General features: G+C 41.1%; 1 protein-coding gene and 1 pseudogene across 4 annotated transcripts in view; both read left to right on the top strand.

The window, feature by feature from the left end:
• LCMT1 (leucine carboxyl methyltransferase 1) overlaps positions 1-24,784 on the top strand; it is a 69,608-nt gene that overhangs the window by 25,296 nt on the left and 19,528 nt on the right. For all 4 annotated transcript variants that reach the window (XM_028523246.2, XM_036021365.1, XM_036021367.1 and 1 more), the window contains 3 exons: positions 3,676-3,797; positions 18,302-18,378; positions 20,121-20,182. In XM_028523246.2, coding sequence (XP_028379047.1) covers positions 3,676-3,797; positions 18,302-18,378; positions 20,121-20,182 — 261 coding nt within the window. The remainder of the gene's footprint in view (positions 1-3,675; positions 3,798-18,301; positions 18,379-20,120; positions 20,183-24,784) is intronic.
• Positions 22,667-24,435, top strand: LOC114503074 (annotated as a pseudogene).

Below are 24,784 nucleotides of genomic sequence, written 5' to 3'. Positions count from 1 at the left end.
AAGAGTCCTAGCCCCACACCAGGCCCTGCCCAATGCAGGATTCCAGTGTCAGGAAGGTAAGTCACCACAACTTTTGGCTGTAAAAACTAGCAGGGATTGAGTCAGTGGAAGAAACGTCTGGAGCTCCAAGCAGTTCCTCTTAAAGAACCCACACATTGACTCTCCTACTTAGACTCACTTCCTCTGAGGTCCAGCACCAGGGGAGCATCTTGAAAGGCACTAGTGGCATACAGGGACAAACTGAAGCGTCTGTCATCTAGGTGAACAGAAGCCATTGTCCCTTTTCTGAACCCTCTCCCCATAGAGCCACAGAGCTGGCAAGCTGCTGCCATATCTGAGAGTTCATCAACCTGGCTAAAACTGTTTGCCCCATTCTGGAGATCCCCTGATTCTGCCCCACCCAAATTATAGGCCCCCCAAGCTGCTTTTCCACATCAGTGGTTGGTCTTGGCTCATGTTTCACAATTTCCTAAACCCTCTCAAACAAGTAGCAGCTGTCCTCAGTGAACCCCAAGCCTGGCACTAGAAGCAGCCAGCCTAGATTCGCAGCTTGGCTTTGTCTGAGAATCTCCAAGCCGAGCACAAGTAGCAGCCATCTCAGATTGCTTTATAACTAAGGCAGGTAGCCCCTGGCAAAACATAGGTGAGGACTGACCTTACCCTGCACCACCTGAGAAACCCCAGAACCTGTGCACCCAGTGGGCAGCTGCAGACCATGTCAGAGTACCACCAGCTTGTCCCTGCACAGATCATCCTCCATGGAGGGGAGAGGGTGATGATCAGTGGTCACAGCCAGTCCTTGCAGCTGGGTAAATGCCTCCCATTGGCCTGCCAACAAGAGTCAAGGCTCCGCTACAAGAGGAGGTGTACTCAGCCCACATGAAGGGTGCACCTTGAGTATCCAGCTTGGGTAATAGGGGGCACTGTGCCACTGAACCATACAGGACACCTAGTACATTAGACCACACTACCAAGACAGGGAATCAAAGCAGCCTTACCTAATACATAGAAACAAACACAGGGAGACTGCCAAAATGAGGAGGCAAAGAGACCTGGAACAAATGAAAGAGCAGCTCAAAACTCCAGAAGAAGAATTAGACAAAATGGAGATAAGCAATCTATCAGATGCAGAGTTCAAAACACTTGTTATAATGATACTCAAGGAACTTAGTGAGGACCTGGACAGCATAAAAAGAGCCAGTCAGAAATGAAGGATATGCTAGATAAAGAACAATTCCAAGGGAAACAAGAGTAAAGTGGATGAAGGAGAGAATCAAATCAATGATTTGGAACATTAGAAAGCAAAGAAACAACCAATCAGAATAACATGAAGAAAAAAGAATCTAAAAAATGACTATACTATAAGCAGCCTCTGGGACAAATTCAAGTGTTCCAACATTTGCATCATAGGGGTGCCAGAAGGAGAAGAGAAGGAGCAAGAAATTGGAAATGTATTTGAAAAAATAATAAAAGATAACTTTCCTAATTTGGTGAAGGAAGTAGACATGCAAGTCTAGGAAGTACAGACAATCCCAAACAAGATGGATGCAAAGAGACCCACTCCAAGACACATTATAATTAAAATGCCAAAGTTTAAGGATAAAGGGAGACTCTTAAAAGCAGCAAGAGGAAAGGAGAAAGTTACCTACAAAGGAGTTCCCATAAGACTATTAGCTGATTTCTCAAAAGAAACCTTGCAGGATAGAAGGGACTGGCAAGAAGTATTCAGAGTGATGAAATGCAGGGACTTACAGCCAAGATTGCTGTATTCAACAAAGCTATCATTTAGAATGGAAGGGCATACAGTGTTCTTCCCAGATAAGAAAAAGCTAAAGGAGTTCATCCTCACCAAACCATTATTATATGAAATGTTAAAGGGACTTATTTAAGAATAATAAGGTCAAAACTGTGAACAGTAAAATGGCAATAAATACATATCTGTCAACAGTTGAATCTAAAAAAACTAAGCAAATAAGAACAGAGACAGAATCATGGATATGGAAAGCATTTTGATGTTGGCCAGATGGGAAGGGGATGTTGAAGAATGGGTGAAGAGGTGAGGGGATTAAGAAATACAAATAGGGCCCTGGCTGGTGTGGCTCAGTGAATTGAGCACTGCCCTCTGAACCAAAGGGTTGCTGGTTCGATTTCCAGTCAGAACACATGCCTGGGATACAGACCAGGTCCCCAGTAGGGGGCATTTAAGGGGCAACCACACACTGATGTTTTTCTCCCTCTCTTTCTCCCTCCCTTCTCCTCTGTAAAAATAAATAAATAAAATCTTTAAAAAAAAAGTATGAATGGGTAATCACAGAATAGCCATGGGGATGTAAAGTACACTGTAGGAAATGGAATAGCCAAAGAAGTTATAGGCATGACCCATGGACATGAAAAATGATGGGTGTATTGCCTGAGGGAGTGTGTGGTGCTGGGCGGAGGGGGGCAAAGGGGGAAAAAATCAGGGCAACTGTAATAGCATAACCAATAAAATATAATAAAAAAATAACAACAAAAAAGAAATGCATACATATGTTAAAATGGGGATTTCCAAGAATAAGGATGTGATATTTACTTTGAGCTGAGGGTGAAACCACACATCAGTAAGATTGAGCAAAACCTGCCTAAAAGGTCTTCGGCCTTCTTCCTGTTCTCAGAGTGCAGGTTTCCTAATGAATGCTCCAGAGGCAGGGACCTGCCATAGTGACTGTCTCAGTGCCCCAGGCAGCATTTCAGCCCTCCTTCCTTCCTTCTTGTCACTCTGGGTTTGAATCTCTAGTTTGGGGACCTGCAACCCACTAGAAGAGTGCTTCCCAAACAGTGTGTGGTAAGGATATGTATTTTTCCAATACCCAATCTATTGTGTATATTTCTATAAAATGTAATAAGTGATTTACTAGAAAAACAAATGAAGAAGACATACGAATTACAAGCCCAAATTATTTATAAGTAGATTCAACAGACATAAAATTCCTGTGAAGTTGCAATAAAAGTTCCTAAATGCTACTCTCAAATTTGGTTCTTAGAATATGTGCACTTTGAGCAGCGGGGTTTCTTTCTGCCTTCTGTGTTTCCTACATCCCATACCCTATCTCCCCAGCCCGGAGCTTAACAAGTCATTTCATCAGGCAGCCCAGTGCTGCTGCCCTGTCCTGCCCCTTCTGATGCTCTTAGATAAAGGTTGAGGCTCTAATGCTGCAGGGCTTTGATGAAATACCACTTTCTTTGCTTTGACATTTATCTCCCTAATTTCCTCACTTAAAAATATTTTCCATTAGATTTTGCAATATTGAGTTTTATTGGAGTACCGACTAGCTTTCTCTGTGGCCATGAAAAAGGTCAAGAGGTCAAATTCCCAGAGGTCATTTCCAAGAGGAACATTTAAATCAAATGTTTTCATATAAGACCCTTGTCTTTTTTAAGTAAAATTATAGGGCAATTTATTTTTCTTAAGATAGTTAATTCCACCATTAAATAGATTGTGCTTGCTTTGGATCAGACAGCTTTAAAAAAAGCAAGGAGAGAATTTGGAAGTTGCCATGTCTCACATAATGTCTACAGTTACACTGCTGACGGTTGAGGCAGGCAGGAATGTTCTGTTTTTGTTCTCTGGTGGACTTTGCAGGTATCGCTGCTGTCGTGACCAAGGAATAGCTTGTTTCCATGTCTCTCTCTTAGGCTATTTTGCTCGAGTTCATGGCATCAATCAGCTTACAAAGGCATTTCTGCAGAAGACAGAATGTCATTGTCAAGTTATAAACCTTGGGGCTGGGATGGATACCACCTTCTGGATATTAAAGGTACATTAAAATTCCTCCTCCTCTTTCCCCAATTGTTTACATTTCATTTTTGAAGACATTTACCTGCTTGAAAAAGTTAAAGAATATATTAAAATGTATGCAGTGACAGCCCGTCTCACAGCCCTGTCCCCAGCTGTTTGCATGCTTCCAGCCACTGTCAGCCCCATATTTCATCGCACCGGGGTCCTACTGAAGGACATGTGGGTTGTTTCTCATCTCTTGCTGTTACAAACAGAGCATTAATAATAATCCTGTGTATGTTTTTCTCTGCATGTGTGGAAATATATCAGGAGAAAAGAATTCTACTAGTGGAATTGTTGAGACAAAGAGCATGTACATTTGTAATTTGATGATAACTAAGATTCTGTTGTCGGCATAATGGTGTTTTGGGTAAGGTTTGGAGGTTTGCATGGCGGGGCGATAGTAATGTGATACAGAGCCCTTTTGTAGCCATTCTTTTTTTTTTTTTTTTTAAGATTTTATTTATTTATTTTTAGAGAGGGAAGGGATGGAGAAAGAGAGAGAGAGAGAAACATCAATGTGCGGTTGCTGGGGGTCATGGCCTGCAACCTAGGCATGTGCCCTGACTGGGAATCGAACCTGCGACACTTTGGTTCGCAGCCCGCGCTCAATCCACTGAGCTATGCCAGCCAGGGCACCATTCTTTGATTTGGTCCCTTAACTGATCTGTTAGGGTTCAAGAGTAGGTACAGAAACACTCTCAGGAAGGGGAAGTTGGGTCTAGTCAGTGGCAGAACCAGAAAAACGGTGCTGGTCTTTGACTCCTGGGCTGGAATTTTACTGCCAAATCCTTTCTCTACAAGGACCTCACTGATCGCATTTCCTGTTTTATAGGTTTGTACAGATTTTTCCTTGTTCTTTGAGGTCAGCCATGAGGCAGTAATGAATACACGCGTTTCCCCAGATTTCTTGCAGGTGGACATGAAGATAAATTAGAATGTATGGGTATAACCCAACTTGCATATCTCTTTGGTTCCATAGCAGCTTACCTGATAAGAAGGGCTATGGTCATTAGAGCTCTCAGCCTTTCTCTTACTGAAGCAAGAACTCAGTGCCCTCAGCTTAGTTTTAGTGTTAATGGTTGCCTCTGTTCTGCATTCAGGATAAGAGTAATTCACATTGATGAAGTGCTTTTAATTGGGTTGGCCAAAAAGTTTGTTTGGCTTTTCCCGTATGATAGCTCTAGTAGTGCTTAGTTGTCTTATTTTCATTTGAAACAGACTTGTTTGATTGTATTGTGAAAGCTGTTGTATCGGTGTACATGTAAAAAAAAAACTCATCAAAATTGGTGAAATTTTGTGCAGCCATTTTAATACTGAAGATAGAAGAATGTATGTAACATTTTCAGTGTATTATGGTTTATTATTTCAAGAATGGTAAAAACACAACTGAAATGCAAAAAAAACTTTGCGAAGAAGTTGCTATAACTGATCATTTGTGTCAGAAGCGGTTTGTGAAGTTTCTTGGTGCTATTGATGTTTTGGCCAAATAATTCTTTGCTGTGGGGCTGTCTTATGCATTGGAAGGTGTTTAGCAGCACCCCTGGCAATTACCCACTAAAAGCCAGTGGCAGGAGATGGTGAATATACTCAGCATATCCAGACCAATAAAGTTACTGGTGAAAAATGAAAAATGTGTTCTTTATTTTATGGAAAAAGTGTAATGGACTTTTTGGCCAACCCAGTGCAAACAGGACCTTGTGAATTCACTTCAGAGCTTTGTGAGGGGGTGTACACAGATGGATTGCAAGACCTGGTATCTTTTCCAGATTGCACAGCCAGTGTATTGGAACATGGAACAAACCTTCAGCTCCAGCTTGTCAACTCCCAGATCCCCTTGTTCTCTCCTCTGAGTGCAGCCCTGTGTTCATTTGGAGGCATCTTTTCTGGGGGTCCATTGTGCCTGTCATGCAGTGACCAGGTCATGGCGGAAGGCACTGGAGGGGAGTGTGTGGTGGGGTGCTGACAGGGGCCTTGGGAGAAATCCCTCTTCTGCGCCTGACACCTTTTGACCTAGTCATGTGTGGTTTTTATTTTTCCTGTTTTGTGGATGGGTTAATAACAAATCTGAGGTTTTTATTTCTGAACAAGGTATATTAAGGCTTAGGTGCCCCTTCCAAGGAAAAGGTCGTCCATCAGTAGTGAGGAAGGAGAACAACATATGGTCTGAAAGTTCTTTGTGGAAGTTTTTGTTGCTGTAAACAGTTTTTTTTTTTAAATTGAAGTTCCTCTTTTTGAAAAGAACAAAATTATACTTTTTTGCTCTCTTAGAGCCAAAGTTGTGTGGGCCACTGGCCTGCCACTTACCTTTGTGCATCGAGTTTATTGGAGCACAGCAACTCCATTTAGGCATATCTTACCTATTGCTGCTCTAGAGCAGTGATAGCAGAGTCCAGTAGTTATGACAGTGGAGCCTGCAAGACTAAAATACTTCCTGGCTCTTTACAGAAAGTTTACTAATCCTTGTTTTTAGAGATATTTGTACTTCTGAAAGAGTAAGGAAAATTGTGTCCATTGATCTTTTTTTTTTAATTTTATTTTAATCATTGTTCAATTACAGTTTTCTCCTTTTTACTCCCAATCCAGCCCCCCTTCCACCCCTCCCCACTTCCCTCCCATTACCACCCTCCCCTTAGTTTATGACCATGTGTCCTTTAAGTTTGTTCCCGTGAACCCTTCCCACTGTCCCCTGAAATTCCCTCTACTCTCTTCTGTGGGCACTGTCAGCCTGTCCTCTATTTCAGTGTCTTTGGTTATATTTTGTTTCTTTGTTTTGTTGCTTAGGTTCCTGTTAAAGGTGAGATCATATGGTATTTGTCTTTCACTGCCTGGCTTGTTTCGCTTAGCATAATGTTTTCCAGCTCCATCCACGCTGTTGCAAAGGGTAGGAGCTCCTTCTTTCTTTCTGCTGCATAGAATTCCATTGCGTAAATGTACCACAGTTTTTTGATCCATTCATTTACTGATGGGCATCTTGGTTGCTTCCAGCATCTAGCTATTGTAAATTGTGTTGCTATGAACATTGGGATGCACAGGTTCTTTTGAATTGGTGTTTTAGTATTCTTAGGATAGAGTCCCAGCAGTGGAATCGCAGGGTCAAAAGGCAGATCCATTTTTAGTTTTCTGAGGAAGTTACATACTGCTTTCCATAGTGGTTGTACCAGTCTGCAGTCCCACCAACAGTGCACTAGGAATCTCTTTTCTCCACAACCTCTCCAGCACTTGTTGTTTGTTGCTTTGTTTATGATGGCCATTCTGTCTGGTGTGAGGTGGTATCTCATTGTGGTTTTAATTTGCATCTCTCTGAAAGCTAGCGATATTGAACATCGTTTCATGTGTCTTTGGATTTTCTGTATGTCCTCCTTGGAGAAGTGTCTGTTCAAGTCCTTTGCCCACTTTTTAATTGGATTCCTTGTCTTCTTAGAGTGTAGTCTTGTAAGTTCTTTATATATTTTGGAGGTTAAACCCTTGTCTGAGGTGTCATTGGCAAATATGTTTTCCCATACAGTTGGTTCTCTTTTAATTTTGATACTGTTTTCTTTAGCTGTGCAAAAGCTTTTAATTTTGATGAGGTCCCATTTGTTTATTCTTTCCTTTATGTCCCTTGCTCTAGGGGACAAGTCAGTAAAAAAGTTTCTTCGTGAAATATCTGAGATTTTCCTACCTACGTTCTCCTCTAGGACTATAATGGTGTCACAACTTATATTTAAGTCTTTTATCCACCTTGAATTTATTTTTGTATATGGTGTAAGTTGGTGCTCAAGTTTCATTTTTTTGCACGTGGCTGTCCAGTTCTCCCAACGCCATTTGTTGAAGACGCTATTTTTACTTCATTTTATGTTGCTGCCTCTTTTGTCAAATATTAATTGACCATAGAGACTTGGGTTTATTTCTGGGCTCTCTGTTCTGTTCCATTGGTCCATGTGCCTGTTTTTATGCCAGTACCAGGCGTTTTGATTACAGTGGCCTTGTAGTATAGTTTATTGTCAGGTACTGTGATCCCTCCTACTTTACTCTTCTTTCTCAAAATTGCAGCAGCTATTCGGGGTCGTTTATAATTCCATATAAATTTTTTTTAAATATTTTATTTATTTATTTTTAGAGAGGGAAGGGAGGGATATAGAGAGAGAGAAACATCAATGTGCGGTTGCTGGGGTTTATGGCCTGCAACCCAGGAATGTACCCTGGCTGGGAATTGAACCTGGGACACTTTGGTTCCCAGCCCGCGCTCAATCCACTGAGCTACGCCAGCCAGGGCTTAAATTTTTGAAGTGTTTGTTCTATGTCTGTGAAATATGCCATTGGTACTTTAATGGGAATTGCATTGAATGTGTAAATTGCTTGGGGTAGTATGGACATTTGGATGATATTAATTCTTCCAATCCATGAACATGGTATATGTTTCCATTTGTTTGTGTCTTCCTTGATTTCTCTCCTCAATGTTATGTAGTTTTCTGAATACAGGTCTTTTACCTCTTTGGTTAGGTTTATTCCTAGGTATTTTATTTTTCTTTTTGCTATTTCAAATGGGATTTTTTTCCTTGATCTCTGCTTCTGCTGTTTCATTGCTGGTGTACAGAAATGCCTTTGATTTCTGGATATTGACTTTGTATCCCGCTGTTTTACCAAATTCATTTATTAGGTCAAGCAGTTTTTTGGTAAAGTCTATAGGATTTTCTGTGTATACTATCATGTCATCTGCAAACAGTAACAGTTTTGTTTCCTCCTTTCCAATTTGGATGCCTTTTATTTCTTTTTCTTGTCTGATTGCTGTGGCTAAAACTTGCAGTACTATATTGAACAGAAGTGGTGAAAGTGGACAGCCTTGTCTTGTTGCTGATGTTAGTGGAAAAGATTTTAATTTTTGCCCATTGAGTATGATGTTGGCTGTAGGTCTCTCATATATGGCCTTTATTATGTTGAGGAAATCTCCCCCTATTCCCACTTTGCCGAGTGTTTTTATCATGAATGGGTGCTGTACATTATCAAATGCTTTTTCTGCATCAATTGATATAATCATGTGGTTTTTGTCTTTGCTTTTGTTTCTGTGATGTATTACATTTACCAATTTGCAAATATTGAACCATCCTTGCATCCCTGGAATGAATCCCACTTGGTCATGGTGTATAATCTTTTTAATGCATTGTTGGATGCGGTTTGCCAGTATTTTGTTGAGGATTTTAGCATCAATGTTCATCAGTGATATTGGCCTGAAGTTTTCTTTCTTTGTTGTGTCTTTATCTGGTTTTGGAATTAGGATGATTCTGGCCTCATAAAAAGAGTTTGGGAGACTCCCATCTTTTTGGATTTTTTGGAATAGTCTGTGAAGGATAGGGGTTAGCTCTTCCTTCAGTGCTTTGTAGAATTCTGTGAAACCATCTGGTCCAGGGCTTTTGTGTGTTGGGAGTTTTTGGATTACTGCTTCAATTTCTTTTGCTGTTATTGGTTTGTTCAGGTTTCCTGCTTCTTTTTCATTGAGTTTTGGGAGATTATATTTTTCTAGAAATTTGTCCATTTCACCTAGGTTTTCAAATTTCTTGGCATAAAGTTCTTTGTAGTAATTTCTTACAATCCTTTGTATTTCTGTGATATCTGTTGTAATCTCTCCTTTTTCATTTCTGATTGTGTTTATTTGGGTCTTCTCTCTTTTTTTCTTGATGAGTCTGCTTAAAGGCTTGTCGATTTTGTTTATGTTTTCAAAGAACCAGCTCTTGGATTCATTGATCCTTAGAATTGTGCTTTTAGTCCCTATGTCATTTAATTCTGCTCTGATCTTGGTTATTTCCTTCCTTCTACTTGCTCTGGGCTGCCTTTGTTGTTGTTCCTCGAGTTCTTCTAGACGTAGGGTTAGGGGTTTTTTTTGGAATATTTCTAACCTTTTTAGGTGGGCCTGTATCGCTATGAACTTCCCTCTCAGGACTGCCTTGGCTGTGTCCCATAAGTTTTGGGTTGTTGTGAGCTCGTTTTCATTTGTTTCCAGAAACCTTTTGATTTCTTCCCTAATATCATTCTTGACCCATTCATTGTTTAATAGCATGCTATTTAATCTCCATGATTTTGAGTGTTTTTGTTTTTTTTCCTTAGGGTTGGTTTCTAGCTTCAGTCCCTTGTGGTACAAGAAAATGCTTGGTATGATTTCAGTTTTCTTGAAATTCTTGAGTCTTGTTTTGTGTCCTATCATGTGGTCTATCTTTGAGAATGTTCCGTGCACATTTGAAAAGAATGTATATTTAGCTTCTTTTGGATGGAGGGCTCTGTATATGTCAGTAAAATCCATTTCCTCAAGGGTATTGTTCAATGCCACAATATCTTTGTTGATATTTTGTTTGGAAGATCTGTCCATTTTTGATAGTGGGGTGTTAAAATCTCCCCCTATAATTGTGTTGCTGTCCATATCTTTCTTGAAGTCCTCTAAGATTTTCTTTATGTATTTGGGTGCTCCTATGTTGGGTGCATATATATTTACAATATTTATGTCTTCTTGATGGATTCTTCCCTTGAGTATTATGAAGTGACCTTCTGGGTCTCTCTTTATGGACCTTTTTTGGAAGTCTATTTTGTCTGATATGAATATTGCTACCCCGGCTTTTTTTTTCCTGTCCATTTGCTTGGAAGATTTGTTTCCAGCCCTTCACTTTCAGCCTGTGTAGGCCTTTTATCCTGAGGTGGGTCTCTTGTAGACAGCATATATGTGGGTCATTTTTTCTTATCGATTCAGCTATTCTATGTCTTTTGATTGGACCATTCAATCCATTTATGTTTAAGGTTATTATTGATAGGTACTTATTCATTTTCTCTTATGTACGTGTGTTCCTCTCTCTCTCTCTTTTCCTTCCCTTCCTTGAAGCAGTCCCTTTAGGATCTCTTGCAGAGCTGGTTTGGTTGAGGTGTATTCTTTTAGACTGCTTTTTTCTGGGAAGCTTCTTATTTGGCCTTCTATCTTATTGAGAGCCTTGCTGGATATAGTAGCCTTGGTTGTAGACCTCTGATTCTCATTACCTGGAGTATTTCTTGCCATTCTCTTCTGGCTTGAAGTATTTTCATTGAGAAGTCAGCTGTTAGCCTTATTGGGGCTCCCTTTTATGTTACTTCCTTTTTCTCCCTTGCTGCCTTTAAGATTCTCTCTTTGTCTTGAAATTTTGCCATTTTAATTATGATGTGTCTTGAGTTGGGCCTCTTTGGGTTCCTCTTGATTGGGACTCTCTGTGTTTCCTGGATTTGTGTGACTTTTTCTCTCATCAAATTAGGGAAGTTCTCCTTCATTACTTTTTCAACTAGGTTTTCAATCCCTTGCTCTTCTCCTTCTCCTTCTCCTTCTGGTATCCCTATCATACGGATATTATTACATTTCATATTGTCTTGCATTTCTCTTAATCCCTCTTCATTCTTTCTGAGCCTCTTTTCCTTTTCTTGCTCTTTCTGGATGTTGTTTTCTACTTTGTCCTCTAGCTCGCTAATCCAATCTTCTGTTTCATTGATCCTGCTTTTCATTCCTTCTACTGTGTCCTTCAGTTCAGAAATTGTATTCTTCATTTCCTCTTGACCTTTGTTGAGAGTTTCTATTTCCTTTTTCATGTTTATATAGTTTGCAGTGAGATTAATGTAGTTTCCCTCTAATTTCTGAAAGCTCATTGTGAGTTCATTGAACTTCCTGGTAATCATTGTTTTGAACTCACTGTCAGATAGTTGAGTTGCCTCTATTTCATTTAGCATTTTTCCTGAGGCTTCCTTGTTTCCCTTCAATTGGGGGTTGTTTCTTTGTTTTCTCATTGTTCGTGGGTTTCTTCTTTTTTCTTCTTGTTTCTTAAATTGATCTGTTCTGATTCCCTGAAATTATGGTGTGAACTTCTGTGGTAGAATATTTGTGAGATTCAGTGGTGCAATCTCCTTCATGTATCCTGGTGTTCACAGCTTCCCCCTACTCTTTTCTGTGATCAGTTGGAGGAATAAGGCAAAATGGTTTCAGACAGCAAGACAGTATACTATGATATTTACATTAGCAGCCAGTAGAGAAGAGATGGGTTATCCTTTGGCTCCTTATAGTGTTAACTGTGATCCTCCACCCCACTATCCACATTTTAGAAAGGGTGGAAAGAAGGTAAGACTCTAATTGGGGATGAGAGGATTGTTAGTTGGATCTAGAAGCTGTGAGGCTGTGGGAGGTCAGATTCTAAGGTAGGGTTCGATTAAAGATTAGTATATAGGAGTAGTGTGTAAAAGAATAGAGACAACACCCACAATAGTATAGTTCAGAAAATTGCAAAGTGGGCTGAGATCAGGTAGGGGTATTGAGAAGTATTTACAATTGCATAGACTAGGTCTTACTAACAGTAATAGTAAAGTGACAGTCTTGTGGCAGAATCGATGAGGTCTAGATAACAAGTATAAAGAGTATAGAACCTTGAGAGATGTATTAATGGAACACAGATGAAGGATAGTAACTTATCAACACCTTGTGACTGAGATATCAGGGGGAACCTATCAAATGGCAGTATAACCAGCCAGGCAAAGAAGATTATACAGAAAGAAAAAGAATACCAAAATATTATTAAAATAAAAAATGTCGGAAAAGTGAGAAAAAGATAATACAAATTTACAGTAACTTGCAAGATTAAAAAAAAGGAAAGAAAAGCAGAAGATGTAGTGTAGGAGCGATAAATTTGGATTGCAAAGAATAATATTAGGATGAATGGAAGAGAAACATAAGGGATTGCGAGGTATAAAAATAGTAAGAATTAAAAAATAAAATGTCACATAAAACACAAGATAAAAATCAATCAACCAACAACAGCCACAAAAACAAAACCAAACCAAACGAAACAAAATATGAAAAACCTTTTGTTGGTTTCTAACTGGCCAGACCAGTTTTTCTGATCTTGCTGGCTTCAGCTGGCTGAGGGACCTTTGAAATTATTTTCTCTCTTCCCAGCCAGATCTCAGCAAGACTGTCAGGTACCCTGGGTGCTCCCAAGCATACTTGGTCTCTAGAGCTCACTGCCACGTTCTTCCGGACTCCAGGTCCTGCAGGGTTCCAGCTCTATGATCTCAGAAGGCACCCGAGATGTTTTGGGATTCACTGAGCCCTCCCTGGGAATCGTAAAAGTGTGCGCCCCTCCCCCAAACTTTTGAGATTGGGCTCTAGGATGGCCCTAATCGCCATGCCGCGACTCTTCCGAGTTCACTGTGAGTGTGAGACAGGCTCCCCGATGGAGCACGCGACCCTGCCGGGTTCACAGCGTGCGCGAGTCAGGCCTCCCGATGGGGCGCAAGTGGAGCCCTTCCCAGCTCTTTGTTTTCCACCGATCCGCAGCCCAACCAGGCCAGGGGTGTTGGCGCCTTTCCCAACCAGGGGCAGTCGTGTTGGCTGGGGGCCCTCACTTCTCCCAGGTCTCTGGGTGGGTGTGCATAGTCCCTGGGTGATTTTTTCCCAGACCAACTGGCCAATCTGTTCCTTCAAGCAACACGTTCTCCCCTGGAGTTGCTCAACCCCCATATTCGGTGGAGGGAGCAGTGACTCCCCTCTCCTGGGAGCCCTGAGGCAGACCCTGGAGCACCAGGCCTGGGGACTGCACACCCCCAGACCCCGCGCTGATCCCCGGGTCCCTTTTGTCCCGAAGCAGTCTCCCTACCATCTGGTTTTCCAGTGATCGCAGTAATACCCGATGTCCTGCTTTCAAAAGTGATTTGGTAACCTAGTCCACTTGCTCTGCCTCTCCACTGATCCGCGAGTTTCCCTCCTCTTCACAGAAACCGAGAAAAACGCTGCCTAGAGCAAAGCCGCCATCTTCCTTCCTCCCATTGATCTTGTTATCTCATGTAACTTCTACCTGGCACAGTGCTCTGATGCCCCAGCAGAGTCTTAGCTGGGAATCACAGGCTTTCTGCTGCCACTACTGTATGAGCTGGTTCGTGGGCTCTCAGGGACTCAAGACTACTTGGATGGTTGAAGACTCCCATCTCCAGGCAGCAGGCAAAAATAGGGAAAGGAAAGGTTCCAGTATTGTCATTAACAAAGAATAAATGGTGAGTGAAACCCTTCACGGGGCCTGAATTTTTGGTGTTGCCTGAATGCTGTTTCTACACAATCAGAGGATCATGTACATAGGGAAGCAGTGTTGATTTTGGCAGCTTGTGAAGCAGTCAGCCCTGTTGGGTCCCCTTTGAGGTTGAGAGGTTTTGGCTGCTCCTGGCTGCCCTCTAGGAGTTATACTTGGTGTTAGGTGTCCTTCCTGTTCCTGTGACATGTGAGCTTCTTTGGAGCTTCTTTGGAGCAGAGTGTCAGAAGAGCCAGAGAATCCCAGAATAAAAAGTTGTAACCTCATTTGCCACGGCTGTGAAAATGAGAGTGAGTGTTTGTTTTGTAAGAGGTCCAGGTATGCATGTTGGACTCTTTTCTTCCACAGCGACCTCTTTTTCTGGATATAATGAGAATCAAGATACTGTAGAAGCTGTAGGACTGTATATGCCTCCTTCATTCATTTTTTTCTTTTACAAGCAACTTTTATGGGCTACCTTTTTAAATATGCAACAGTTTACTTTATTGTATATGAAAAACACATACAAAGCAATAATAAAAAGAAACCAATTCAGTATAAAGGAGCAAAAGACTTTGACAGATACTTTCAAAAAGGTATGTGAAGGTCCAATAGCCAGATTAAAAGATGCTCAATATCATTGCTCTAGAGGATACAGATTAAAGCCAGAAGGAGGTTCTACTACACATCCATAAAAATGCCTAAAGTCATAAAGACTGACAATGACATGTTGGCAAGGATGCTGAGTAACTACATCTCACATATATTGCTAGTAAGGATGTAAAATGTTTCAACTCATTTTTAATTGACCATTTCTTATAAATTTCACACCTATACATCTTTTGATATAGGAATTCCACTTCTTTGGATTTTTCTTTTGTAGTTTTTCCATTACCATTTATTCCCCCTTAACCTCTTTTATGCCTTTTAAAAGCTCTACACTGCTGTTTTATGAGGGATTGTAGACCAGCTCATTTGGTCAAAACATTCTACATCATTAGTTTGAACTATTACTTAAATAGCTGCAGCATCAAAACATTCTACATTAGTTCGAACTTTTACTTAAATGGCTGCAGCATCAAAAGAGTTAAGGCAAATTGGAATTCTTAGAAAAGAATAAGATGCTTCATACTACATTGAAAGAAAATAGAAAGTGAAGAAGAGACACTGAGGGCAACACTGAATGACAGTCACACAGCAGGCACAGAACTTCATGGGCGAAGTCGGACTAGTTAAACGTCAGAAAGCCTATTTCATATGGCTGAGAAAAGCACAAACACATTATCACAAAAATTCAGTCACATAATCATAAGTCTTTTTTAAAAGACTTTATTTATTTTTAGAGAGGGGAAGGGAGTAAAAGAGGAAGAGAAACATCAATGTGTGGTTGCCTCTTGTGTGCCTCCTACTGGGGACCTGGCCTGCAACCCAGGCATGTGCCCTAGACTGGGAGTCGAAGCAGCAATTCTTTGGTTTGCAGGGCAGTGCTCAATCCACTGAGCCACACCAGCCAAGGCATAATCATAAGTGTTTATGGTGTTTGTTTGTATCCAGAAAATTGAAGTTTTATTTTCCCCCCTTTTTCTTGTCTTTTTTCCTCTTTCTTTTTGCAATAACATTTGATAAATTTTTCTCCCTACAATAAAGTGGTTCAGTGGAACAGCTACTAGAATAATTTGAGGGTATTGTGCACCTTATAGAACTTACAACAAAAAATAGTTTTTGTTGATTTCCCTATAAATAATGTTTTCAGGAACCTGTACAAAACTGTTAATACTTTCCCAAAGCACAGTTGATCAGAAAAACCCATGATTGTTCTGCCTTCACTGTCTTCTTCATGTAAGAACACCTTTCTGTATATCTTCCAGTTACTGGGTTGAAAGTATATGGAGAATTGTCATTAGACATCTCTACAGACACTTGTCTCTTCAACAGGAACCGCTGTCATCTGCATTTGTGTGTACTGAGGCAGATAGACTCCTTGCAGAGCTGAGGTTGTAGCCAGGTGTGTTTGGAGCTTCCATGTGACAGGTGACTCGTCTGCTGGGCCAGAGGGCTGATCATAGATGTGGGCTGTAGTGACATGGTACACTTCGTATAGGAGTTAATACTGCACTGAGGTGCTATAGGATATATGGTTGAAGTTGCATGCAAGAAGGACTTTGCACCTGGTAAGCAGGTACAGGAGATACAATGTATAGGGTATAATAGAAATTTGATGATCATTCAGTTTGTAGCAATATTGTATGGTAAAGGGTATAATCTGCTCTTGTCCTTTTCTTTCTTTCTCCTTTTTTCCTTTCTTCTCTCTCTCTCCCTTTTTCTGTCTCCCACTCCTTACCTTCCCCTTTTTTCCCCAGGCCAGATCCCCTGAGATTTTATCTGAGGACCATTCTCCACATGGGTGAGGAATGGCTGATCCCACAATTCCAATACTCACCTTTAGGGGTCCCCTGCCTACTCGGAAATGCTTGCTCATGATTTCTGCCCCCATTCTGCAGCCCTCAGGGATGTCTGTCTGCTGCCCTCTGTACCTGTTCTCCATCTCTTGTTACTATCTGCATACTTGGTTATGCAAGTTGCTCAAGTCAGAAATAAGAGTGTCAGTCAGCCTTGCCATTCATCCCGTCGTGCAGCATTATAGCTACCACCACATTTTGGATGTCAGCAACTTTCTTTTCTTTCTTCTTTTTTGTCTTTTTAAAAACTACATTAGTTCTACATTTGAATGGAATATAAGTGCAGGTGGGTGCAAGGCTGTTAAATGTGTCTCTGGGGGAGCCACTAGTCAGGTAGGCCAAGTGTGGAGCACCTTGTTTCTGGCTGGTTCTCAGGCATGAATAGCTGCTACAACATGACATGTATTCTTGAGAGTCACCAGAGGGGTGTTACAGACTGTGTAGGTGGTAACAGAGCCAACAGGGAGAGGAGGCATTCGAGAATGGTCCCAAATAAGCTAGCAAAAGCAGGAAAGGAAAGCAGGGCTGTGTGTGTGTGTGTGTGTGTGTGTGTGTATGCTTCACATGTTTTTTTACTGCAGGCCACAGTAGAAAATAAATGTACACCCTCAGCCAGGACCCCCATCTATGTACCTATGTCTGTAAATAATAAATAATAGGAACACATATGGGCCTACTAAGGCAGACCCTGTTCTGAATGTTACTTGTGTATTTCCTCATTAATGGTCACAACACCATGAGGTGTTGTCATTTCTCTACTTTTCAGGTGAGGAAACCTTGGCCCAGGGAGTTAAGTGACTTTCTAGAGGCCTCACAGCAAGCAAGTGGTAGAGCTACGATTTGAACCCTTGTCCCTGGGCTCTAGAGTACTTGTTTTTTTTTTTTTAAACCTTTCTGCTGTGCTCAACTCTCACAGAAAGAAAAATAAATGTATATCAAAATAATACTAATCCTCTTTCCATGTCATGCTTTTTTTTAATGAATTCTTTTTTTAAAAGATATTATTTATTTAGTTTTAGAGAGAGGGCTAGGGAGGTAGAAAGAGGAGAGACATCAATCCCAGAGAGAAAAATCAATTGGTTGCTCCTTTTATGTGCCCTGACAGGGGACTGAACCTACAAACCAGGTATAAGCTCTGACCAGGAATCAAACCGGTGACTTTTCAGTTTTTTTGGGATGACACCCAACCATTCTAGGGATTGTAGGGATTGGTCTAAGTTAAAAGGGTGCAAGGGGTGATTTATAGGTTATATGGAAATTAGCTATTGTCTGTTGAGGTTAGATTTGTCTAGGTTAGGTAACTGGTTTCCTGCCTAGGTCTTTTGATTTATACATCTTGGGGGGTCCGTGCTTTGTATTTGCCTCCATGCATCGAGACTATTATATTCAACCAGAACTCCCTGCTTCTGCACCCACCTGGTCTCACTAATAAACATTTCTATCCAGGGTATGGGAGGGGTAGTGGCTCTAATAAATCTTGAGCTTTTAAGTGGTGACTCCTTAAGGGACATTCCCAGCAATGACTTCCTCCAACATTCTGGCAGCTGGTCTACCCAAGTTTAATTTTGTCCTTAACTACCCAGGTGGCGGAAGTAGGCAGCATTAGGGTTGTCAGGGATTTCTGTTCTGTGGTCAGCAAATCACTTCTCACAGAATCAGAGGCATTGTGCAGATTTTTTGTTATAACACACAGGTATCTAAAAATCCTATCACCTGTTGCTAGCAGGGACAGGCATAGAGGAAGAGATAGACAGGAGATCCGGCTACAGTCGCCTCTGCTGTGCAGATGCATCTCATCTGACCTGACTCTGTCAGGGGTCAGCTGTTGGTTGGCTCGAGACAAGAATGGATTTCTGACCATACAGTTTCCCTGATTTAAAATCCTTAAGTGCCACATTGCTCTTTGGGGCCTCATACTTGGTCCATGAAGATGATCAGTATATGTATGCATGAGTAAGTGATTCTAAAGATTACTGTGTTTTTCTCCTCAGGATCAGGATCTTCTCCCAAGTAAATATTTTGAAGTTGATTTTCCAATGATAGTCACAAGAAAGCTGCAAAGCATCAAGTAAGTGTGGGTATGGCCAGAAGAAAGAATTCAGAACCGGCTCTCAGTAGGTGGCAGGGTTGATCTCCAGGACCTCATTTTTGTGCACTACTTTCCTTTGAGCATCTCCGGACTTTCATTCTTGCCCTGGGACCCTCATTCCAATGTGGCATGCAGTTCTCAAAAGGAAATGCATCCTCTCCTGTGCCTCTACCCAGTGATTGTAGTTTTGGGACCCTCATTCCAATGTGGCATGCAGTTCTCAAAAGGAAATGCATCCTCTCCTGTGCCTCTACCCAGTGATTGTAGTTTAAATAATTTCGTTATGTGTTGGTTTTGTTTGCTTCTTTACCTCCAGGGCATAGAAAGGTACCTTGTTCAGAACAGATATGTAGTAAGTATTTTTTGAATGAATGAATGGAGACTGAAGTTAATCCACGATTATATGAGATATTGTGGAAGCCATTCCAGGTTTCAAAGGGTTTGCAAAGTTGTAGATGAATTTGGGAACCTTTGCTGAGAGCTTGTCTTCGCCTGGGACCATTGTACATGCTTCCCTTAGGTTGTCTCATCCAGTCCTCAGAGCAGACTTGAGTTAAGTACTATTAGCCCTTTTTACAGATGGGAAAACTGAGGCCCAAACAAGTTTGGCTAATTTGCTTAAGGTTATCCAGCTAGGAAGAGTGGAGCTGAGATTTAAATCCTGGCTTCAAGCCCAGAGTCAAGGTTTCTTGATAGTGTTAATCCACACTTTCTCCCTCCTGTTTAAATCAGTCATTGAAATAAAATCCTAATTCTTATATTTACAAAAATGTAATAAACCTAAAAGTTTAAATTTGTCCTTTAGAGATGTCCAATCCTCACAAACTGGAAATACTTTTCCAGCTTTGGCTTTTTCTACTTTATCCTATGAAAATGAGATTTTACTCTTTCCAATAGAAAACAGCATTTTATATTAAATGTGCTTTTCAAATGATATATGGCAATTCCGACACTCTGGTAACTATGAAGTACAAGAAAGCCTGTTAGACCTCAGTGAAGTATAAGAAAGGAGGCTCTAATTCAATCTAGTGATGGTTACCAGAGTGGGAAATGCATTGGCATCTGAGCCGTGGTGGCTGGGTTACTGATCATTTGGCTCTCTGATTTTTTTCCATAGTCTTGATTGGGGTAGTTATCACATAAATGTTATGGGCATTAGGTCTAAGTTAGCTTTTTAAGTTATCTGAGAAATAATAGCTATCTTTAAAATTTAGAGAAGAGGCAAAAAAGTAGAAATTGCTTGACAAATACTGGAACATTTGGGAAATTCTTTTTTTTTAAGATTTTATTTATTTATTTTTAGAGAGGGAAGGGAGGGAGAAAGAGAGAGAGAGAAACATCAATGTGCGGTTGCTGGGGGCTGTGGCCTGACTGGGAATCAAACCTGTGACACTTTGGTTCACAGCCCGTGCTCAATCCACTGAGCTACGCCAGCCAGGGCCCCAGGGAAATTCTTGCTAGCATGTCTGTAGCCATTTCTAAGTCTGAGTGTTTATGATCAGTTTGTGATTGACATCAAATTCTGAGTATAATGGTGCTTAGCTGACCTAGCCCAAGACACGTGGCCATTGCGTTTCGACTTTATGTGCCTCTGGTTAAATGGAATTGAACAGTAGTCTCTACAGTAGCAGTACCTACTTGCCATTTTTATAGTGAGTGTGCATTTTTGCAGTAAATAAGCTGCCTGACTCACCTTTCTCCTCTTTCCCACCTTCCCATAGATTCAAGCCTCTTCTATCAAAACCAATTTTAGAATTACATTCAGAGGATACATTTCAAATAGGCAAGTATCCTTAATTTAAGCAATGCGTTCGTTGTAAACTACATGGCTATTTTTGCTTGATTTCCCTTTCCTTTCTAAAGATGGTGTGTGCATGCATGTGTGTGCATGTGTGCATGTGTATGCATATGATGTCACACAGTTTACTTCTGATCCCTTTATGCTTCCTTCACAGTTACCGTGAAACAGTTTAAAATGCGTTTGTGTGACTCTTCTTAGATGTCCATAGGTCCCCAGTCTTAACTCTTTAAAACGGGTGTCAAACTCATTTTCATTGGGGGCCACATCAGTCTTGCAGTTGCCTTCAAAGGGCCGAATGGAATTTTAGGGCTGTGTAAATGTAACCACTCCTTAACCAGGGGCAAGGAGCTCGGCGAGGCTGCCAGGTAGAAACGAGGTGCCGGCCCATATAAAACAAAGTGGAGGCCCGGGCTCAACTTGCAGGCCTTGTGTTTGCCAGTGTGCTTTAAAAAATTTTTTCAGTTACTTGCCAACATATTGATAGGAGATTTTTAGTGAAAATCTGGCTTTCTTTGGAAAGACCAGCTTTGGCAACTTTGGACCCTCACTCCTACATGGAAGTCATTGAGAGGGGCCAAGCATCTGCCACTTCTGTCCCTACCACTCTGTCACCCACTTATATTAGCTCCTTGGCCCCTGTACTCTTGTTTTCCCCTTCAGTTTTAATTATGAATGTTTCCAGCAACACTTTCTGCATTTTCACATTTTTGAAATTAAGATAAATCTCTTGCAGAATCTTCTATCATTTTCAGTTGGTGTCTGACAGAGAAGTGCAAGGAGCTTAATAATAATTCAGGTCAGAAAACATGGTTGGAGAAGGTGGTCTTCTGAGATGGCTGGCTCAGATCATCCAGTAGCCATCACACAACTCATAAGCCCCCTTTTACTCACAACCACACTGCATTAGTCATTCTGTCTTTGTCGTGATTGGGTGCCCAGTTATGTTTCCACAGAAAATGTCTCCCCCACTCTTAGTTTCCCTCATACCAGTTGTGAGTGCAACCTAGTCAGGCTTTGCCATGCGTTTGCCTTTTCACACTTCTGCTATCGTGACTTCTACATATTTGATTAATATTTGTGTCAGAACAATTATATGTAGACAAGATCTAGCACTTTACATTGCTTTTGATCAATGTAGAAATATGAAGTGGAAAATAAAGATCCTCTACAATCCTGCCCCACACCAAGAAAACAAATGTTTGTCATTTTCTACTACAGCTGAATGTTGTACCCAGAGATCAGGAGAAGAACACACAAATGCAGCCCAGTGCTTCGCACATAGAAGTTTCAGTAGGTTTCTGCTGAAGGAGTGTACATTGAATAAATATATGTTGTAGTTCAATAGATGTGTTGAGTGAATGAATCTATATTTCTGTGTACAAATCTATATTCATGTGTAATTTTAACAAACCGAATGATTAACATGTATGTTTGTAACTTGCTCGTTTCACATCCCAGCAAATCATCACTGTCTACCCGTCTGCTTGGGTAGCTTTCTATGTCAGCGATTTTCAACCTTTTTCATCTCATGGCACACATAAACTAAGTACTTAAACTTACATGCGTATAATATATATAATATGTTTTTTGGCTCTCTGACCCCCCAAAATGTATAATTTTGATTCATTCATATCAGAGACCTATTGTGTTAGCTGTTGTCATTTTTTAAATTTGACAGTCTAAGGGAGAAGAGGTCAGTGCCCCTGACTAAATAGTCAGGTATTGCACATTTGAAAAATTCTTGGGGCCCATCAGTGTGTTGTGCCACACTGGTTAAAAATCACTGTTTTATATCATTAATTTCAATGGCTTCATAGCACCTCTTTGCATGGAAATTCCATTTTATTTAATCTATTTCCTACTGACGATCATTTAGATTGCTTCCTTTTTTAATGTTTTTATATTAAACAGTACTATAGAAAACATGTATATGTGCACATTGCTAGCAAAATAAAGAATTACATACTATGGATTCTACTAGCTAAAGCTACCATTCTTTAAGATCCTAATTACTAATTTTTGTTTCCACTAGAGGGAGTAAGGATTCTCAATCCCTACCTTTTCACTGGGTATTCTCATTTTTAAAATCGCTCCCAGTCTGGCTAACTCTGCTGCTGCGTTCTCACACACCCCCACCAGGCCAAGAGCATCCTCACTCCTGAGTGTGGGCTGCCAGGGCAGGTGTACAGGCAGGGCACACCAGGGAGTTGGGGCCTCCCTCCTATGGAGGCATACGGAGCTGTGCAGCCTGCCTTAGGTGCTGGGCAGCTGAGGTGCTCCAGGTGCTGCTGTGTCCTCAGTGCCTGGGCCAACACTGCGGGTGACCTGTGTAGCTCCTCTTAGAATACCTGTCTGAAGCTTTACCATTCCTTGAGACTACCTTATAGTCTTTCTGCTTGGGGTCTCCAGAGTGCTAAGCTGACTATACAGACTGTTTTCTCCATGTTTCCGTAGCCAGAGACATGACCTTACACCTTTGATGACCAGTGTCAGGGCCCTTGGTTGACCCTTGGCTGGTGCACCCTAGAACTTAAAGTATGGGTGGATGGAGTTCAGAGGATTGTTTTTGAGGTCACCCAAGTCAGAGCTTGTCAGGAGGGTGTAGTAACCTTAGCTCGAGTGATAGGTCAGACTGGAAGGTACACTCTGATAGAAAACAAGAGATACTGAGACATTTGGAGCCTCATGAGAATCCTATCATATTCTTAAACAAATGGGGACAGTATGCTAGTGATGCACCACTTATTTTATGTGGAATGAGGCTGGGTCATCTCTCAGTGAGTGACCCACATCAGATAATGTGGCACAAATTTCTGAAAGAACTTTATACAGGCATAGTTTGACCCCTTTAGCTAAGGTGAGACCTCAAATTCACAAATCAACCCAAAGAAGAGAATCTAATAGAAAATCATAAACATTTTACAGAGGTGCCAAAGGATTAATGGACATTTTTGGAAAAGGTAGAGAAACTGAATTCAAGCAAAAGATGCTGAGTAACTGCAAAACAACAGCAGATAAGTTAAAGGAGCTGATCTATTTGCAACAGAAAGCTTCTCTCCATTGAGAAAGAGCTAGAATCAAATGAAATAGAAATATGATTTTGGGAGCAAAATTATAATTCTACCTTTGAAGAGAAAATTGTCTGGAGCAAAAGATCAAAAGAAATGATGTCAAAATTGAAGAGGAAGAATTTTGGGAAAATGAATTACAGATTGGACAGGAAAATGAAAAACAGCTGAAGGATCAATTTCAAGAAATAAGACAGAAAAGAACAGAATGTGAGAGAAAGTGAAAAGACTATTTGTATCAAATCCAGATTTTGGAATGGGGTCTTGAAGCCAAAAAATTGCAGCTGGAAGTCCAGGAGGCACAACTCAGTGAAGAAGAGGGTCAAGGAAAGATCAGTAAGGTGAAAGGGGAAACTGGCATTCAAGGCCAGATGAGTCTGAGGCTGGAAAATGGTACTAAAGCTGTGAAAAGATCTCTTGGACAAGCCACCAAACGATGGCAAAGAAAAAGAACTGGAGCGGTAGACTGAAGAGCTGGTTAAGTCCATTTCCAGCAGTTTATCCAGCAGAGAGGAACAAAAGTTCGTGTTTTTCCAGTGGAACCCATTGACTGGAGCCCATTGATGTAGAGGTCTCACATGCAGACATAGGAAGGGAGTCACCGTTCCAGTCTGGGTGACTGAAGAGGCGGGGATCATCTCGGCAGCTCCCCAGGAATCTCTGTATGCTACAGAATCCTATCTCATCTGGTTTTAATGCTGAAGGCATATATGTATAACATCTGTCTTTAGGGGAGAGACCCAGTAAAGTTATGACAGACAATAAAAATAAATTTAAAAAATAAGTAAAACTTCTCCCAATCTGATAGGCTGAAATGATGTCCTGCTATTTTAAAATGTTATATAACTTTGCATGCTGAGATGGCATATTTTCCCAGAATAGTAAAACTCCTTTGAAACTCACTCTGAGGCTGTGTCCTGTAGTGAACACCTTCCATTCCAAGCATAGCGAGGGTAAGACATCCTGGGAGGTCAGGTAATGGACCTACAAGGTCCAAAACTTGAGTAGCCCCGACTTCAGAGTGGCACCGGAATCATGATGGAGTGTGTGCTTTTGTATAGGGGAGCTCCGTCCTGCAGAGCCCTCCCAGCTGCTGCCGTGGTTGAGAGTAAATCTATGAAAACATGATCTACTTGGGGAGGAAAGGTGGCCAATCTCTCTGAGGAAAGGAGCCTCGAGCACCTGTTTCCCTGGGCTTTTATTGGGTTTAGTTTGCATAGGAATACAGGGCATATACGTAAAGCTCATCAATCATTGTCAGGGAGTAATGATCAAGGAGTAGATAACATTCAAAGACCTATAAGGGCTTATTCTGAGTCAGGGTCAGATAGATAAGAGTGACGCCAAAGGGCCATAAAACATTGGGAAACTTATTTTGTGCTTGGACCCTTAACATTTAAATTGAGGGCATTCTTAGCAAAGCAGGTTTCACAGGATATTATGCATTCTTTCTTAGGCCTGATCGATGCCCCCCCCCCACACTGGGAACCACCCATTCCCGCACAGGTCTGCACCC

The sequence above is a fragment of the Phyllostomus discolor genome, chromosome 3, assembly GCF_004126475.2.
Source record: "Phyllostomus discolor isolate MPI-MPIP mPhyDis1 chromosome 3, mPhyDis1.pri.v3, whole genome shotgun sequence".
Lineage (NCBI taxonomy): Eukaryota > Metazoa > Chordata > Mammalia > Chiroptera > Phyllostomidae > Phyllostomus > Phyllostomus discolor.
This window is presented reverse-complemented; position numbering and strand designations above follow the sequence as displayed.